This window comes from Thrips palmi, unplaced genomic scaffold (assembly GCF_012932325.1).
Source record: "Thrips palmi isolate BJ-2018 unplaced genomic scaffold, TpBJ-2018v1 HiC_scaffold_3, whole genome shotgun sequence".
Taxonomy (NCBI): domain Eukaryota; kingdom Metazoa; phylum Arthropoda; class Insecta; order Thysanoptera; family Thripidae; genus Thrips; species Thrips palmi.
In genome coordinates, this window is record NW_023144630.1 from 1019902 (window position 1) to 1038502 (window position 18601).

The window sequence follows — 18601 nt, forward strand, 5'->3', positions numbered from 1 at the left end:
CGGGCCGGGCGGCGCACAGTGGGCCGGATGACCGGCGGAGGCGGCCAAAACTCAAGACGCGCTTTGAGCTGCAGCGTAGCTAAACAGGACTCGAACCGAACGTGTGACCCCACTAATGGATTCCTCGTTCAGAGAGCAATGCATTGGTGGGGTCACACGTTCGTTTCGAGTCCCATTTAGCGAGCCTGGGGCTCAACACGCGTCCGTCATTATGGCCGCCTCCACCGGTCTTCTGGCCCACTGTACGGCGGTCAAGACGCGGCCGCTGGCTCGGCACGCGCACGCTCGGCGTCGTTAGGCGAGGGAGTTTGGCGGGGGAGGGGGGGGGAGTACACAGCACTCAGGGGGATGAGGGGCCGACCGGGCCGGCAGAGCTGGCAGAGCCCGGCACCAACAGCCTTTCGCCGGCGTGGCTCGCGGTGCCGGGGCGGGGCGGGGCGGGGCGGGGCGGGGCGGGCGGGGCGCGGCGCGGCGGGGTGCGGGCCTTGGGGCCCAGGACTGCTGATTTAAAATGGGAAGGTCGCATGCGCGGCGTGAGCGTTGAGCCGCCGGGGCGTGGCGGGGCGTGGCGGGGAAGGCGGGGCGGGGCGGGTCTACCCGGCACCTCACTGCCAAAGCCTCACCGCACCCTGGGGTAGTAGCGCACCGCGTCGCGCCGAGCAGCCAGCCGGGTGTTCCGCGCACAGCAAGCTGGTCGTGGTGGTGGTGCCGCGTCCCCGCGCGTCCGCGAGTGTGTGACCATCGGCCTGGCGGTCCTGCAGGTGGTGCGCGAGGCCATGGCGGCCGTGTGTGTCTAGTGCGGTGCGTCGAGCTCCTCCTCGGCGACGGTGGCCGCGTTGTCGACGCCGAGGTGACCCTGGGGGTGACCCGCATGGCGGTCCGAGGCGCCTGCCGCGCCCGGAGCTGACACGACGGGCGGCTCCGCTTCCCGCGAGCGACGGCCCCCTGCCCCCGGCGCGCCCGCCTCGCCGTCCACCGCCAACAGCGTCATGTCGGCCTCCGGGTCCGACCTCCGGTCCGGGCGGGGCGGCGCGAGCGGCGCGGGCGGCCGGAGCAGCTCCCGGGCGGCGGGCAGCAGCGGCGCCGGCGGTTCGTCCCGCCGCGCCAGGTCCGCGTCGTCGCGGTACTCCGCCGAGAAGCCCAAGAGGAAGAAGGCGGGCATGTCCAAGAGCGCCGGCACCTCGCTCGTCTCCATCCCCACCGCCATCAAGCTGTCCATGCTCAACAGCGGACTGCTCTCGCTGTGTGAGTACCAACAGAAACATGAACAAATACCGCCATTCCTCCCACTAGTACCTTAGCAGCGCACAGTGGATTTGCCGGAAGACCGGTAGAGGCGGCCAAATTCCCGGACGCGTTTTGAGCTCCAGAGTCGCTAAATGGGACTCGAACCGAACGTGTGACCCCACCAATGGATTGCTCTCCGAACGAGGAGTCCATTGGTGGGGTCACACGCTCGGAACACTTTGCCCCCGCCAGTAGGCAAAAAGTGCTTCTGGATCCGCCACTGGGTGGAAGGAGGGAGGGCTGCGCGATCCCCGACCTGGTTTATCTCAACGAGGCGCCAGCATGGCAGCAGCCTGATTCAGAGGGTCGTGTTCGTCGCGCTGTCTCTCTCGCACCTACACGGGACGTCCCACGAGTGCGAGAGAGACAGACTCTCGGAATCGGTCTGCAGCATGGCCATGGCGGCCCATCAGTCAGAACGCGAAAAGGCGTGAAGGTTTCGAGGGGGGGGGGAAGGGGGTTGAAAAGGATTTGTCTCCATCAAGCGATGAAGCCTCTCAATCCGAGGGCTGATTCGGAAAGGCGCTTTTCTCGCTCTGTCTCTCTCGCACTCATGGGCGTGAATGTTTACAAAAAGTTTTGCACAAAACAGGCGTGTTTGACAGCGAGACACGGTGAGGAGGACTGTCTACTTTCCCCGATGCAGTGGGCCAGAAGACCGGCGGAGGCAGCCAAAATCCCGGACGCGTTTTGAGCTCCAGAGTCGCTAAATGAGACTCGTAACGAACGAGTGACCTCACCAATGGACTGCTCTCCGAACGACGAATCCATTGGTGGGGTCACACGTTCGGTTCGAGTCCTGCTTACATTAGTCAAGCTTCAGATCAAAACGCGTCTAGAGTTTTGGCCGCCTCCACCGGTCTTCTGGCCCACTGTTCGTTCCGTGTCTCTCGCACCCGTGCGCGGCGTCCCGTGAGAGCGAGAGGGACAGGGCGACGTGGGCGCCGCCGGTCCCTCTTCGTGTTTACACGCCATTAAAATTCATAACACGTGTGCGGATGGGTTTGGAGCTCGTCTCGCGCCGCTTCGCCGCGACCCGGCCGACCCTGCCGGCCCGGCCTGAACTACGAGGGACGCCTTGTCGAGTCAATGTGCTGCCGATTTAGACCAATAATCCCAAGTCACTGCTCCGCAACTTTGCTTGCAATGTGTCTGTCTGCCTGCCTGCCTGCCTGTCTGTCTGAGTAGATCGACTGAATAGCGTGCACGTCGTGCTGCACATAGTAGAGGCATGCAGCGGGCCGCTTATAAAGTGTGGTTCCATCGCTCTGTCTCCGTCGCACTCACGGGGCGTCCCGTCGGGGTGCGAGGGAGACAGATTGATAGGGCGGGCGGCGCGCTCGATTCGAAGCGAGGAGGCAGGGCCCAGGCCTCCGTGGGGCTTCCCCTCAGCCCGCACAATGGGCCAGAAGACCGGTGGAGGCGGCCAAAACTCTAGACGCGTTTTGAGCTCCAGAGTCGCTAAGCGGGACTCGAACAGAGCGTGTGACCCCACCAATGGGTTCCTCGTTCGGAGAGCAATCCATTGGTGGGGTCACACGTTCGGGTCGAGTCCCATTTAGCGACTCTGGGGCTCAAAAGATGACCGGGATTTTGATGTTAATGTTTGTCATAGACAGACTACTATTTTTTGATATTTTGTTGTTGTTTTTGTTGTTGTTGTTGTTGCTGCTGCTGCTGTTGTTGTTGCCCCACTTCCCACGCCGGCCATCCCCTCAGGTTTCTCCCATCAGGATTCTATCTGGAACAGAAAAAGCGACGACGGTGGCCCAAATGACGGCCGATAAAGGCTTTATCTGCCAGGTCTGCCGCTGCAATGGGACGATAAGCTTTGGTTGGGCCAAAGACTTCGCCGTGATCATCACTCTCTCTCGGTGACAGACGGACCGCAGGTGCGGAGGGAAGCCCCGCACAGTGGGCCAGAAGACCGGTAGAGGCGGTCGATATCCCGGACGCGTTTTGAGCTCCAGAGTCGCTAAGTGGGACTCGAAACGAACGTGTGACCCCACCAATGGATTGCTCTCCGAACGAGGAATCCATTGGTGGGGGTCACACGTTCGGTTCGAGTCCGTTCAGCGACTCTGGATCTCAAAACGCGTCCGTGATTTCCACCGCCTCCACTGGTCTTCTGGTCCACTGTGTCTTGGCAAAACAGGCTCCAGCGTGCCGGGAACGTCGGAGACACCGTCGGAACTGCTGGGCAGGGCAGCCCGGTAGAGCTATATAGCCCTTATAAGGGCTCTGGGCTCGGCTCTGGGGCCCGGCAAGGCAAGGCGCCCCGATCCCCGTTCCCGTTGGCCCGTTCGGAAAGCCATCCATCGCGGGCCACTGAGGCACGCCGCCCCGCCCTCGCAGCGCGCTTCACCCCCCCCCCCCCCAACCCGTCCCTGGATCCGCCCCTCGCCCGCACTCTCGACACACTTTCCGTGACTTTTCTCCATATCTCTCGTGTACAGAGGCGGCCGGGCAGCGGCGGACCGTCTCCTTCTCCGTCTCTCTCGCACGGAACGCCCCGCGAGTGCGAGAGAGACGGAGCGACGGTAATAACACTCTGCGCGGAATGAGCCCGCAGGCCACTCGGCCCGCGCTGTCTGCCCCCCCCCTCCCCACGATGTGCCCTCCAAACAAGGAGTTTCGTCCGCGTACGCACACAGGCGCAACACTCTGGCGCTCAAAAGGCGTCCGGGGTTCCGAACGCTTCCACCGGTCTTCTGGCCCACTGTGCTGCGCTGGGCTGCAGCCCATGCACTGCGGTTTGCAAGGCTGTTGGATTAGCCACGGTCAACATGCTTGCTTGCACTGTGCCGGCCGTGTGGCGCCCTGTGTGGTCGCCGCAGGGGTTGTGGGAGGGGGAATGGTGCGTCGGGGGGGTGGGGGGGGGGGGGGGGGGGGGGGAAGGGAAGGGAAGCCCCGCTTGTACGGTCACTGTCAACAGCGTGCGTCATCATCCTTTCGCACTTGTTTTTTTTTTGTTTTTGTTTTTTTGTTGCCTAATTTTTGTTTAGTGTTGATAATTTTAGATCGAAAGCTGAAAAGGTTCTCATTCCTTTCAAAACTCGCAAACGTGTTACGAAAAGAGAGACCCGCCGATCACGACCGCGACTGATCGCGGCAAAAGCCAGTTCCGACGCGAGGGGCTTCGCGCTTCGCCGCTTTGATTGAGTTCCTCCACACTCTCAATCGTCTCTCTCTCTCTCTCTCTCTCTCTCTCTCTCTCTCTCTCTCTCTCTCCTCTCCCTCTCCACCACGCTTCCCTGCTACCCTTGGCGTCCCGAATGCGTTGAGCTTGACCTAGATTTCTTCTCCCTCCGCCACTGCTTAGCCCGTGCGGACGTAACCTTGTGCAACACACACACACACGTGTGCTCTTGAGACCGCGCACCGCGGCACGGTGTTGGTTTTGTAGGCCACCGAACCTAACTAACAGGTCTCTCGAGGTCCCTTCAAGCGGATGGGGTAGCGAACTTCCTCGTGCGGACTAACAAGGCAGGCATGGACAAGACTCTCATATGTAAAACCCCCACAAAAAAAAATAAGAAAATAAAAAATGCCTGAGAAAATTAAAACTCACTTCAAAATGAGAAAGAAAAGAAATCTATTTTAAAAATGTAACGCTCCGTTTCCGAGTCATGGGCACCAGGTTGCTGGCACCCTTCTCTCGTGCCGTGCGTCCCTCGGCTGCCCCGGCCCTGCCACTCTGTGGCTCTCTGTCTCTCTCGCACTTTATCAGGGCCGCGGCTCCGGATATTGGGTCGACGGCGTAGACTGATTCCGAGAGTTCTTTTCGTCGCGCTCTCTCTCTCTCTCTCTCTCTCTCTCTCTCTCTCTCTCTCTCTCTCTCTCTCTCTCTCTCTCTCACACACACACACACACACACACACACACACACCTGGCTCACCCCCGGAGCGCGAGAGAGACAGAGCGAAGTCCTGCAGGCGTGCGGATAAAGTGGTGTGGGAACTCTACACCGTTACGTCACGCATCCCATACAAAAACAAAGGAGGGAGAGTGGTCGCTCCACCCGGTGAGACGATCATAGCCATTAGGGTCGTACTCTGCAAACTGAAGTGTGTGCATGGTACACTCTTATCAGAGCGTGCTTCCAAGCACACTCTTATGTATACAGCATACTTGCTGGACACACGCTAAGTAAGAGTGTGCCTGCAAGTACACGCTAAAATACACTTGATTAGTCCTATGTAGAAGCATGGGCCACTGGGCCGGTTAAAGTATACTTGCTCACCCCCCCCCCCTCTCTCTATCTCTCTGAAACACACACACTCACACACACACACACAACCCAGATAGCCGCCTAAAAAGTGGGCAAAAAGTTCTACTCCCTTCCCCCCCCCCCCAAATGCCGCCTCTGGATCCGCCTCGGCGCGAGTCTGGAGGTACCAGGAGGAGCTCATCCCACACGGATAGGCAATCGATGAGAAATGGACTGGCCCACATTCTTGGAGCGGTGCATTCGGGTGGCGGGAACGAGGTAGGAGAGAGGCAGGGGAGGGGGAGGGGAGGGGAGGCAAGCAGCAACAAACCATGCAGCAAAACTCGGTCCCGGCGTCCGTATTTACCCGCCCCGGCGAGTTGCTCGCATCCTTACTCACAACATCCTTCTTTTTATTGACGTCCCGTGTCGGCCTGCTCTCTGTCTCTCTCTCTCTCTCTCTGTCCCTCTCGCGCCCGCGCGGCGTGTGGGACGTTCCGTGGCGGTGCGAGAGTAAGACAGAGCGACAATTGGCCGCGGTAGCGACGTTTTTTTTTTTTTGCTTTTTTTTAAATGTCTCTACTGTTAAAAATAAATTTTAAAAAATCCGTTAAGTCCGTTCTGAAGCTTCTTCAGGCTTCGCGTTTTAATTTTTTTTTTTTTCGAAATTCCCTGCTGGAATTTCATTGCAACCAGAAACGTTAAGAGATTTTCTAAAAATCGGAAGCGTTTTTTTTTTTCAAAAAGGAAATTTTCAAGAATTTGCTAGATTTTTTGTTGACAGTGTGTTGCTCTGCCGCAGCCTCCGAGGAGCACGGCGTGCTGTCCACCGTGCCGTCCGACCCGGTGCCGGTGGCTCGCTTCCAGAAGCTGTGCGACCAGCGGAGGAAGTTCCCCGTCCTCTTCCGGGTCGAGTTCCAGGTGAGTGCAACAGTGGATTTGCCAGAAGACCGGTGGAGGCGGCCGAAACCCTGGACGCGTTTTGAGCTCCAGAGTCGCTAAATGGGACTCGAACCGAACGTGTGACCCCACCAATGGATTCCTCGTGCGGAGAGCGATCCATTGGTGGGGTCACACGTTCGATTCGAGTCCTATTCAGCGACTCTGGAGCTCAAAACGCGTCCGGGATTTTGACCGCCTCCACCGGTCTTCTGGCCCACTGAGACGCGCTTGAGTAAGTCATGGACAAAAAGTGCACTTGGCACGGCAACACATGTGGTCGTCTCAAAGAGGTCACGTGACAGGGCTGTCACGGCGTGGACCATCAAGGGGACCCCGCTCGTCACAGCAGCGCACATGTGCGCGCACACCACCGCATTTTGCTCGCTCAGTTGTCCGGAACAACCACCGTTTACGTTTATGGCCGTGGCCGGCGTCCTAGAGTCCCCTTCACCCCCTCTTACCCCTCCCCTTCCTCTTTCCCCCCCTCCCCCCTCCCCTTCCTCTATCCCCCCCTCCCCCCTCCCCCCCCGATCCAGCGATGATTATGGCGGCTGTGAAACTCGCAATAATTCAAGGCGGGGCCGCGGGGCCTTACAGTGAAGTGGAAGCGAGAAACGCCGGAACAAGCAGGGCGGAGCGCGCAGATGAAAAACGCTAAACAATAAAAATAAAAACCCTTGCCTTGGGGCGACCTGGAAAACCAGGAACCGTTGCTTAGTGTGCCACAAGACCGGTGGAGGCGGCCAAAACTCTAGACGCGTTTTGAGCTCCAGAGTCGCTGGATGGGACTCGAACCGAACGTGTGACCCCACCAATGGATTGCTCTCCGAACGAGGAATCCATTGGTGGGGTCACACGTTCGGTTCGAGTCCCATCTAGCGACTCTGGAGCTCAAAAGGCGCCCGGAATTTTGACCGCCTCCACCGGTCTTCTGGCCCACTGTGTGCGCGAATAACTCTTCGAGATGAAGCGCGGCATCATAAAGTGTTTTTTTTTTTCCTGCGCAGAATCGTTGTCTCTCTAGCAACCCTGAGCGACAGAACGGTTCTTAGGAATGACTGCGGTCGCCCGGCGGCATTCCGCGCGGCCTGTGCTAGCGACCTCTGACGTCAGCGGGGGGGGGGGGGGCGCGTTCGCGGGGGTACCAGCTGCTGTGCGGCCACCACCAGCACATCCGATCGCCGTGTCAAAGTTCTCCCGCCCGCCTGGCTCGGCCTGGCTCGGCCTGTGGGCTGATTCCGAGAGGACGTCTCCGTCTCTCTCTCTCTCTCTCTCTCTCTCTCTCTCTCTCTCTCTCTCTCTCTCTCTCTCTCTCTCTCTCTCTCTCTCTCTCTCTCTGGCGAGAGAGACAGAGCGCTCAGCCCGCCGGCTGTAACGCGCGGCCTGTGCGTCACAGAGGCCCGTGCCAAGGTGCGCCGGAAGTGCCGCTCACAACAAAGGTAGACGGCAGCCGAGCGGCCCACACCGCCAGCACAGTGGGCCAGAAGACCGGTGGGGGCGGCCAAAACTCTAGACACGTTTTGAGCTCCAGAGTCGCTAAATGGGACTCAAAACGAACGTGTGACCCCACTAATGGATTGTTCTCTGAACGAGGAATCGATTGGTGGGGTCACACGTTCGGTTCGAGTCCCATTTAGCGACTCTGGAGCTCACAACGTGTCTAGAGCTCAGCCCGATGGGCAAGTCTGACTCTGAATCTGGGGTAGACCACCGGCTGATCAATGCGTGGAGTAAGGCGAGCACAACGTACAGTGGATGTGCCAGAAGGCCCGTCTTCTGGCACATCCACTGTGCGAAAGCGAGTCCTCCAGTCCATGAGGCGAGCGCCTTACGGAGCGGCGATAGGCAACGCGAGGACACGTCTGTCCGGCGGGCTGGCCTATCCCGCTATCTGCGGGCGCTCCGGGCTCCGCGCTCCGGCACATGCAGTGGGCCAGAAGACCGGTGGAGGCGGCCAAAACTCCAGACGCGTTTTGAGCCCCAGAGTCGCTAAACAGGACACGAACCGAACGTGTGACCCCACCAATGGATTCCTCGTTCGGAGAGCAATCCATTGGTGGGGTCACGCGTTCGGTTCATGTCCTATTCAGCGACTCTGGAGCTCAAAACGCGTCTGGTGTTTTGGCCGCCTCCACCGGTCTTCTGGCCCACTGCGCTACGGCTTCCTCGCAGCGCGAATTTCCTCCCCACTGACTAAATTGGCTTCGTTTTCCAGACTGCTGCCAAAGTGGAAGTGCATTCGTGCAGACACGCGAACAAGGCTGTGAACCGAGACAAGAACCAAACCGTCAAATGCGTGCCATGTGAGTATTGGGAATTTTCTAAAGATTGGAGGAATTTCGAGGTCATTTTTCAACAAGTTCCTTTACGACTTTCCAAGATTTTTCTTAACAGTGCATCGTTTCGCTTCTTCCGACTAACACTGCCGTTCTCCGCGCAGATGACTACAACCGGGTGGTCCTGGACCCGTCCAAGTCCTGCGCCACCGGGGACTACATCAACGCCTCCCACATAGACGTGAGTACCGACGTCCGACTTTTCTCGTTCGGAGAGCAATCCACTGGTGGGGTCACAAGCTCGATTTGAGTCCCACTTAGCGACTCTGGAGCTCAAAACGCGTCCGGGATTTCGACCGCCTCCACCGGTCTTCTGGCCCACTGTGCGCTTGGCGTTCCTCTTTGTTAGTTTGTTGGGTCACGCGTGCGTGAATTATTGTTACAACAGAGTGCGCCCTGGATGACAGGGATGACCCCACCCGCACTGCACGCCGCCGTCTCGAGAGAGTACTGTACACACACAGACGCGGACGGACGGACAGACAGACAGACAGACAGACACACTCACACACCGAGCTGGGCGCCGAGAATAGAGGTTGACGTGCAGCTGGCAGCACACGTGTTTCTCTATGTATAGGTGCGATAGTCTCCTGTCACACTCGCTCCCATTCGCGGCGTGTCTGTTCTCTCTCCCTCTCTCTTTTGTTTTTCCCCTATTCTTCCGCCACCGTCGCCTTTGGTCTCGGCTTTAATGGTCGCCATTATTTCATTCCTTTCTCTCTCTCTCTCTCTCTCTCTCTCTCTCTCTCTCTCTCTCTCTCTCTCTCTCTCTGAAAAAAAAATAAAGTTTTTCTTTGCGGGCGAACGCGCGCGCGGGTGTTGGCATCGTTGTTGTTTGTGGGTGAGCGTGTGTGTGTGTGTTCCCTTGGCGTGTGCTTGTGTGTGTGTCATTTCCCCCTCGTTTTGGCAAAGCTCGCCGAGTTCGTTTATGTGTTCCACGACAAGAGAGTCCCGCTGAGACACAGAAAGAGGAGGGGGGAGGAGGGGAGGGGGCACTCCGAGACAGCGCAGTGATGTAATTAGGCATTACGTGGAGAAGCTGGGGGTAAGTTTCTCGCAGGTGAGCGTGAGGCGGGAAAGGGGGGAGGGGAGAAGACTGGGAGGGGAGAGGGGGAGGGGGAGGGGGAGGGGGAGGGGGAGGGGAGGGAAGCTCCCAGACGCCGCGTCCGCCGCGCAGCCATGAAGTCACTCCGTCCCACTCGGCGCCGCTCTGCGCTTGATTTCGTTAATTGGACCCCGTCCCGATTCCACTCCAGCAGTCCTGCAGGACTCCAGGACTGCCGGCAGGACGCGTCCCGCCTACAGTGAACCAGAAGACGGGCGGAGGCGGCGAAAACTGTAGACGCGTTTTGAGCTCCAGAGTCCCATTTGGCGACTCTGGGGCTCAAAACGCGTCTAGAGTTTTGGCCGCCTCCGCCTGTCTTCTGGCCCACCGCTCCTGGCAGCTCTGACGAGGGCCCCGATACCCGCAGGCCCTCTCTTCGCCGTCAACAGCGCAGCGGAGCGAGCAACGCAACCTTTTTATCCGATTTCCATACTTCTTTTTTTATCGATATTATATTTTTAAAACTTTTCATGTCCTTGACCGCGGCTGGGCAGGCGCAGGATTGGGAGAGGGGGGCAACGGTTTCTCCCGACCCGCCGCATCGTGGCTGCAGCGGAGAGAGAGAGAGAGAGAGAGAGGAGAGAGAGAGAGAGAGAGAGAGAGAGAGAGAGAGAGAGAGAGAGAGAGAGAGAGGACGCGTCCTCAACTCAGAAGTGGCGCTCCCTCTCGTGAATTATTGGAGTGCGCTCCTCGGAGCCACGAGTCCACGAGGTGGCAATGGGGCGCGGTCGGACGGACAGACAGCCAGACAGACAGACAGACAGACAGACAGACAGACAGACCAACGGACGGACGGGTGGGTTGAGATTGGCGAGAAAACGCCAAGGTTACCGATACAAGGATGCAAGGCGCGGCAAGGCTGCCCCCGGGATTCCCCGGGACCTTCCCGGGGGCCTTGCCCACACTCGCGCAGGGCTCAACAGGACACGGGGGCCGTCCGCGAGCCCGCTAGGTCCTAAAGCTCTTCAAGCCCCGACAGCGGGGTCGTGTTCTCGACGGTATGCGGTCCGAGCGTCCGCGAGTCCGAGACGAGCCGAGCTGCGCGGGCCGTACCGCAGCCGGGCCGTCTAGAGAGCCGAGCCGAGTCCGCGCCGCGCCGCGCGTGGTGGTACACTGTAACACCCTGCCGTGTCGGTGCCGGTTTGGCGGTTTGGCGCGCAGTGCCAGGACACGCGGCTCTCTCTATCTCTCTCTCTCCCAGGCGGTGGAGGAGGCCAAAACTCTAGACGCGTTTCGAGCTCCAGAGTCGCTAAACAGGACTCGAACCTAGCGTGTGACCCCACCACCAATGGACTCCTCGTTCGGAGAGCAATCCATAGGTGGGGTCACACGTTCGGTTCGAGTCCCATTTAGTGACTCTGGAGCTCAAAACGCGTCCAGAATTTTGACCGCCTCCACCGGTCTTCTGGCCCACTGTGTGTCGCTGCCTTGCTTTCGGAAGACGACGAAAATCAACCGGGTGAAAGTGAAATGTCACAAACTGAGTCCAGACAATCATTTTTTAAAGTTTCAAATATCTAGGAACCAAGAAACGAAAAAAAAAAAACACTTTAGAAAGGAAATGTCGTTGAAAACAAACCTCCCTCTTTTCAGCGGGGCAAGTTGTGCTTGTGCCGATTGAGTCGGACAACTGAAAGCGACAGGGCGGGACAGTGCTGCCAACGCGGCCAACATAAATTGGAAAAACACATTCAGAAACGCATAACACTTTGTCATGCGCGTGGCGCAAACGTAGCGCTGCTTCGCCGGCCTCGCTGTCCACTCCGTCAGGGAGGGATGCCGGATTCAGGGACCGGAGGAGAGAGAGAGAGAGAGAGAGAGAGAGAGAGGGAGAGAGAGAGAGAGAGAGAGAGAGAGAGAGAGAGAGAGAGAGAGAGAGAGAGAGAGAGAGAGAGAGAGAGAGAGAGAGAGAGAGAGAGAGAGAGAGAGGAGAGAGAGAGAGAGAGAGAGAGAAAGAGAGAGAGAGAGAGAGACAGACAGACAGACAGAGAGGGGGGAGGGGGAGCGGAAAACTCTCCAGGGCACTTGTTGGCGACGTCCAGGACGGATTGGTTACCCCTTCGATCACCAAGAAACACACAAACATACCTCGCGGAAAAAGACACAACAAAAGTTGCAAGAATTTATACAACGAAGAAAAATTGTGAAGCTGAAAGAAACAACAACAGAATACAAAATGCTAGAAAAATTATCAGGCTTTCAGTATAGTCATTATTTGTGGGCATTTTGGCAGGACTAGGGTGGCCTGCCAGTCTCCCTGTGCCCCACCGGTTGGCAGTCCTGTTGACAGCATCATCCTGGCCTCGCGTGACCCCTCTCTTCTCTCTCTCTCTCTCTCTTCTCTCTCTCTCTCTCTCTCTCTCTCTCTCTCTCTCTCTCTCTCTCACACACACACACACACACACACGCACACACACACTCTCACTCTCTCCCCCCCCCCCTCTCTCTCCTCTCTCTCTCTCTCTCTCTCTCTCTCTCTCTCTCTCTCTCTCTCCGCCTGTCTCCCCGTAATGAATGACGAAGACAAACAGGCGAGGAAGGCCGGCCGGCAGACAGTAGCCGGGCGGACAGACGGGTGGACAGACGGGCAGACACAATGACCAGGACGGCGACGCCGCAGCGTGGCCACACCCAGGGCCCCTTTAGCCCCCAGAGAAGCCCAGTGCCCCCAGTGCGTTCTGGGGCCCAAGGACAGTCAGCAAGCAAGGCAAAAAAAAAATCACACCCAGGGCCCCTTTAGCCCCCAGAGAAGCCCAGTGCCCCCAGTGCGTTCTGGAGCCCAAGGACAGTCAGCAAGCAAGGCAAAAAAAAATCACACCCGTTCTGATTTTCAAGGTTTTTTTTTCGGTGTTGCTGTCCTTTAGGTTTGAATTGCTCGTCCCTCGTTTGGATCGGAAACTAGGCTTTAAGGCCTCCCACTCTCTCACAGTCTGTGACTCTCACTCCCAAAGCTCAAATTTCAGCCCAGCGTCCCATATCGGCCGGCAGGGACGAGGGACCGGCAGGGCGCCTGCGAGTTAAATATAAGTTTGGGATGCATGCAGCCACGCCGGCGGGGCGGGGGCGGGCCGGGGGAAGGGGACGGGGCGTCTGGAAAACGAGAGTAAACCAAGTCAAGGACTTCGACGTGCCTCAACACCGTGCTCGGTGCTTGCTATACGCGGTCGGGAAGGTCAGGCGTCCAGCACACTACGAGTTGCCGCTGGCAGGCCGCCAGAGTGGACTACCCCTTCCCCCTTCCATCCGTCTGTGTCTGTCTGTGCCCCTCGAACCCACCTCTGGATCCACCCATGGACTCAACGCATGCCTCCCCGGAAACAAAGACCGACCACCAGATTCGAAACCAGAACTAAAATTCACAATCATGGACAGCGCGAGTGTCATCTCCATAAACGCGCTTGAACAAAACGACGTTATTTTTTGTTTTTCTCTTTGCAGAGTATGCTGAAGCCCAACGCATACATCGTGACGCAGGGGCCGACGGAGACCACGGTCACGGACTTCTGGTGCATGGTGTGGCAGGAGCGGGCCTCCTGCATCGTCATGCTCACCAAGACCTTCGACTTCATCAAGGCGAGTACACGCTAAAACGTGACCCCACCAACGGATTGCTCTCCGAACGAGGAATCCATTGGTGGGGTCACACGTTCGGTTTGAGTCCCATTTAGCGACTCTGGAGCTCAAAACGCTTGAGTTTTGGCCGCCTCCACCGGTCTTCGGGCCCACTGCGCGGTGTGGTAGAGTGCTAAATCTGCGATGGACCTCAGATCATGCCCTCCGGACCCAAAGCTGCGGCCACAATGTGAGAATTGACAGTGTGTTGGCTGCAGGTGATGTGCCTGCAGTACTGGCCGCCCACGATGGACCACCCGGAGCGCTACGGCGACATGGAGATCACCGTGCTCCGGGAGGAGGAGCTGGCCAACTTCCACATCCGCACCCTCAAGGTCGTCCGCTTCAACAGGATACTGCCCCCCGCCGGGGAGAACACCCTGGACGGACAACATTCCGAGCTGGCAAAGGAGGTACGGAGTGCGCGGTGGAGTTCACGACGCACAGTGGGCCAGAGGACTGCCACCGGCGGTCAAAAGACGAGTTTAGAGCTCCAGAGTCGCTAAATGGGACTCGAACCGAACGTGTGACCCCACCAATGGATTGCTCTCCGAACGAGGAGTCCATTGGTGGGGTCACACGTTCGGTTCGAGTCCTGTTAAGCGACTCTGGAGCTCAAAACGCGTCGAGAAATTTGACCGCCGGTGCCAGTCTTCTGGCCCACTGTGCGTCGTTTGGTTTGACATGGTGACGGCAAAACGCGCCTCGCATTGCAGGAGATCCTGGAGGAGCGCACCCTGCTCCAGTTCCACTACACTGAGTGGCCCAGCCACACGTGCCCTTTCTCCAACTCCATCCTGGAGTTCCGCCGGCGCGTCCGCATGGTGGTGGCCTCGCAGCGGCAGGGCGAGCAGGGGCCCTGCGTCGTCCACTGCAGGTGAGCCCCCCCTCTGCACAGTGGGCCAGAAGACCGGTGGAGGCGGCCAAAACTCTGAACGCGTTTTGAGCTCCAGAGTCGCTAAATGGGACTCGAACCGAACGTGTGACCCCATCAATGGATTCCTCGCTCGGAGAGCTATCCATTGGTGGGGTCCCACGTTCGTTACGAGTCCCACTTTGCGACTCTGGAGCTGAAAACGCGTCCGGGATTTTGGCTGCCTCCACCGGTCTTCTGGCCCACTGTGCACTGTGAGGGTAGGCACCGTTCCGGAACACGCTCTCGAGCTGCGCTTGCACTGTCCGCAGCGACGGCGCCGGCCGCTCCGGCGTGTACCTGGCGATCGACGCCAACCTGGAGCTGGCCGAGGAGGAGGACTGCTTCGACGTGTTCGGCTACCTCAAGAAGCTGCGGCAGTCCCGCAAGGGGATGATAGACAACGTGGTAAGAGCGCCGGAGAAATGTGGGCGAATCGGATTTTCAGAGCACGGTGAGCCTGAAGACCGGTGGAGGCGGCCAAAACTCTAGACGCGTTTTGAGCTCCAGAGTCGCTAGGTGGGACACGAACCGAACGTGTAACCCCACCAATGGATTGCCCTCCGAACGAGGAATCCATTGGTGGGGTCACACGTTCGATTCGAGTCCTGGTTAGCGACTCTGGAGCTCGAAACGCGTCTAGAGTTTCGGCCGCCGGCGCCGGTCTTGTGGCAAGTCCGCCGTGCAGTGGAGCCGGAGCGCCTGCCACGCTGGAGATAGGCAACACGCGCCTCTTGCGTGCGCGGCGGCGGCCTTCCCGGCCCCTGTGGGAGAATGAGGGGAGAGGGAAGGGGGAGGGGGCGTCCCGTTTGGCCATGCCCCACAGTGTGCCCGCTCTTGGGAGCGAGTGTACGTCGGTTCATTACCCTGAGTGTGCTGTGCGCTGAGTGCGGAGTGCTCGCTGCAGGACCAGTACAAGTTCGTGTACGACACCCTGGAGGAGCACGCCATCTGCGGCCCCAGCTGGTTCCCCGTCAAGGAGCTCTCGCAGCGACTGCGCGCCAAGGGCCAGCGGGGCACCAACAAGCTCAGCGAGTACCAGCGCGAGTACCAGGTAGGGCCAACACTACTGAACATGGACGTTTCTAGTGCATTGCCAGTACATTGTCGTGCCCGTACTGATTCCGAGGTCTTTCCGCAGCTCATCTGCAAGCAGACGCCGCGGTTCACCATCGGGGACTGCGCCGGCGGACACCGCGGGGACAACCGGGAGAAGAACAGGGACGTCCTCGTCGTGCCGCGTGAGTGGAGCGATACCCCCCACCGCACAGTGGGCCAGAAGACCGGTGGAGGCGGCCAAAACTCCAGACGCGTTTTGAGCTCCACAGTCGCGAAACAGGCCTCGAACCGAACGTGTGACCCCACCAATGGATTCCTCGTTCGGAGAGCAATCCATTGGTGGGGTCGCACGTTCGGTTCGAGTCCCATTCAGCGACTCTGGAGCTCAAAACGCGTCCGACATTTTGACTGCCCCCTCCGGTCTTCTGGCCCACTGTGAGTCGTCTGGGTCTACCGGTTCCTTGCGTCAGTCGCTTCATTCGCCTTTCCTTTGCAGCGGACAACTCGCGGCCATACCTCACATCATTCCAGGGAAACAACTTCACCGACTACATCAACGCCGTGTTCGTGGACGTGCGTACCAAACGACCGAACTGACGGACTTGACTCCGCCGCACCGCCTCACTCAATTTCAATTCTGGTTCGGCAGGGCTACACCAAGCCCAGAGAGTACATCGTGACGGAGTGGCCCCTCAAACACACGCAGGGCGACCTGTGGTCCATGGTGTACGACTACGAGGCCGCCGCCGTGGTGGTGCTGTGCGTGCCGCCCAAGAACTCGGTGAGTCGCATCCAGCCGACCGCCAACGCACAGTGGGCCGGAAGACCGGCGGAGGCGGCCGAAACTCTAGACGCGTTTTGAGCTGCAGAGTCGCTGAATGGGACTCGAACCGAACGTGTGACCCCACCAATGGATTGCTCTCCGAACGAGGAATCCATTGGTGGGGTCAACGAACCACACAAAAAAAGGCGGCGGAAAGATGTGTTAATTCACTCTCCACTTCGGCAGCAAACCTACCCGCCGTTCTGGCCGGAGGGCAGGCACTCCAAGAAGTACGGCCCGGTGTTCACCATCGACCACATCTCCCACAACGAGTACTCCAACATCCGCACGTGGGTCTTCCGCATCAACAAGAAGGTCAGTCCTACTTAGGAGTGAAAAATAAACTAAAACAAAACTTAAAGCGCGCTCGCTCCAAGCGCCTGTCTCTCTCGCACCCTGACGGGACGCCCCATGAGTGCGAGAGTGACAGACATCGGAGAGCAGTGCTCGGGCTCGGCAGTTCTCTCCAAAGAACACGAAACGCTCGCAGTGAATGTGAAACTGTTGTAGTCAAAGTGACCGTCCGTTCTGTCCGTGCCGCAGATCGTGTCCCTCACGGAGCTGATGGCGGGCGTCAAGGCGCCGCCGCGCCGCGTGCAGCTGTTCCAACTCACGTGCTGGCCCATGGACCACAAGGTGCCCACCTCCACCAACTCGCTGGTCGAGCTCATGAACATGGTGGAGCGGTGGCGGCAGCGCTGCGACTACGGGCCCGTCGTGGTCATCAGCCAGTGAGTACAAGTGCACTGCGCAGAGTATTTGCCAGACGACCGGTGGAGGCGGCCAAAACTCTAGACGCGTTTTGAGCTCCAGAGTCGCTAAATGGGACTCGAACCGAGTGTGTGACGCCACCAATGGATTGGTCTCTGAACCAGGAATCCATTGGTGGGGTCACACGTTCGGTTCGAGTCCTATTTAGCGACTCTAAAGCTCAAAACGCGTCTACAGTTTTGGCCGCCTGCACCGGTCTTCTGGCCCACTGTGCGGGGTTGACGCGCTCCTTGCCCCGCTCCCTTCCTGCCAGGAAATTTGCGTCCTCCGGGACTGATTACCCCCTTCCCTCCCCTACTCTCCCCCGCACGGAGTGCAGTGTTTCCCTCCGTGACTGAGTGTGTCTCTCTCTCTTCGCCGCGCACAGGGACGGCCACAGCCGCAACGGGGTGTACTGCGCGGCGAACGCGTGCATCGAGCAAGTGATCCAGCACGGCGAGGTGGACGTCCTGCAGGCCGTGAGGACGGTGCGCCGCCACCGGCCGCAGCTCCTCAGCAGCATGGTGCGCTCCTCCAGGCCAAAATCCCGGTCGCGTTTTGAGCTCTAGAGTCGCTAAATGGGACTCGAACCGAACGTGTGACCCCACCAATGGATTGCTCTCCGAACGAGGAATCTATTGGTGGGGTCACACGTTCGGTTCGAGTCCTGTTTTGCGATTCTGGAGCTGGAAACGCGTCTATACAGTTCTGTCCGCCTGCACCGGTCTTCTGGCCCACTGTGCTGCGCTCAGTTTTTTTGCGGTTTGTTTGGCAGACGGAGTACAAGTACTGCTACGACTTGGTGCTGCACTACGTCCTCCACTACCTCAACAAGGAGGTGGAGGCCGCGAGCAAGAAGTGAGGACTCCACCGCAAGTCCTCTGGTCCTCTTTCTTCCTCCGAGTGGATGTCTCCCGCCCGGTCCACACAGTGTGGCACACACTGCGGCCTTGCTGGAGCCGCGGCAGCCCGAGAGGCCGGACAGCGAGGGGACATTCCGAATCCGGAGGCGTGGATTCGTCGCAGGGCCCCTCTCACATCATCCTCAGGTGCAGCGCAAGCTGAGAGGAGAGAGGTGCAGATGGACACTTTCCAGGAATGGAGGGTGGGAAACCAAGGCCATGATCATCCCCAACACCTGTGTCAAGTGGTGCCACACAACTGAGAACTTTTCAGACGTTGTGTAGAAATGTGTCGATTTATCTCCTGTTGCGATTGTTGAGATAATTTGTTCGTCCAGCAGAGGGTCACGACAAGAACCAATTCATTGTTTCTGCACCACTTAAGCATTTCCTTTGCCATTTTACTTTGTATTTTATCTAGATTAAGTTATTCCAGTTAATTAATCATCAAGTATAAGAGCCTATTTCGTCGGTTAAGTTTTGCTCAAATATGTGAAGTGGATATACATTGTTATAATGAACAGCAAATTAAGAACAGTAAAGATAAGAAAAACAGCAAACTGCTTGTGCCTCATTATTGTTGGTTACGGTTTGAAGTCAGAACAAGTTTATATGAATTTGGAGATTTTTTATTAAGCAACATTAAGTATAATTTATCTGTA

General features: G+C 58.3%; 1 protein-coding gene across 2 annotated transcripts; it reads left to right on the forward strand.

Moving 5' to 3' along the window:
- Positions 1-1077: 1077 nt before the first annotated feature.
- On the forward strand, positions 1078-18499 carry LOC117648642 (receptor-type tyrosine-protein phosphatase kappa). Of its 2 annotated transcripts, XM_034391286.1 has the most exons (16): positions 1078-1245; positions 6300-6418; positions 8655-8742; positions 8880-8956; positions 13319-13453; positions 13711-13905; positions 14209-14369; positions 14678-14813; positions 15313-15459; positions 15547-15646; positions 15961-16037; positions 16114-16245; positions 16474-16602; positions 16831-17018; positions 17426-17561; positions 17813-18499. In XM_034391286.1, the coding sequence occupies exons 1-16, from the start codon at positions 1161-1163 to the stop codon at positions 17897-17899; spliced, it is 1992 nt and encodes a 663-aa protein (XP_034247177.1). In that variant the 5' UTR covers positions 1078-1160; the 3' UTR covers positions 17900-18499. The 2 variants fall into 2 exon arrangements, with proteins under 2 accessions (XP_034247177.1, XP_034247178.1); XM_034391287.1 differs by lacking the exons at positions 1078-1245; positions 6300-6418 and adding an exon at positions 8082-8169.
- Positions 18500-18601: the final 102 nt, after the last annotated feature.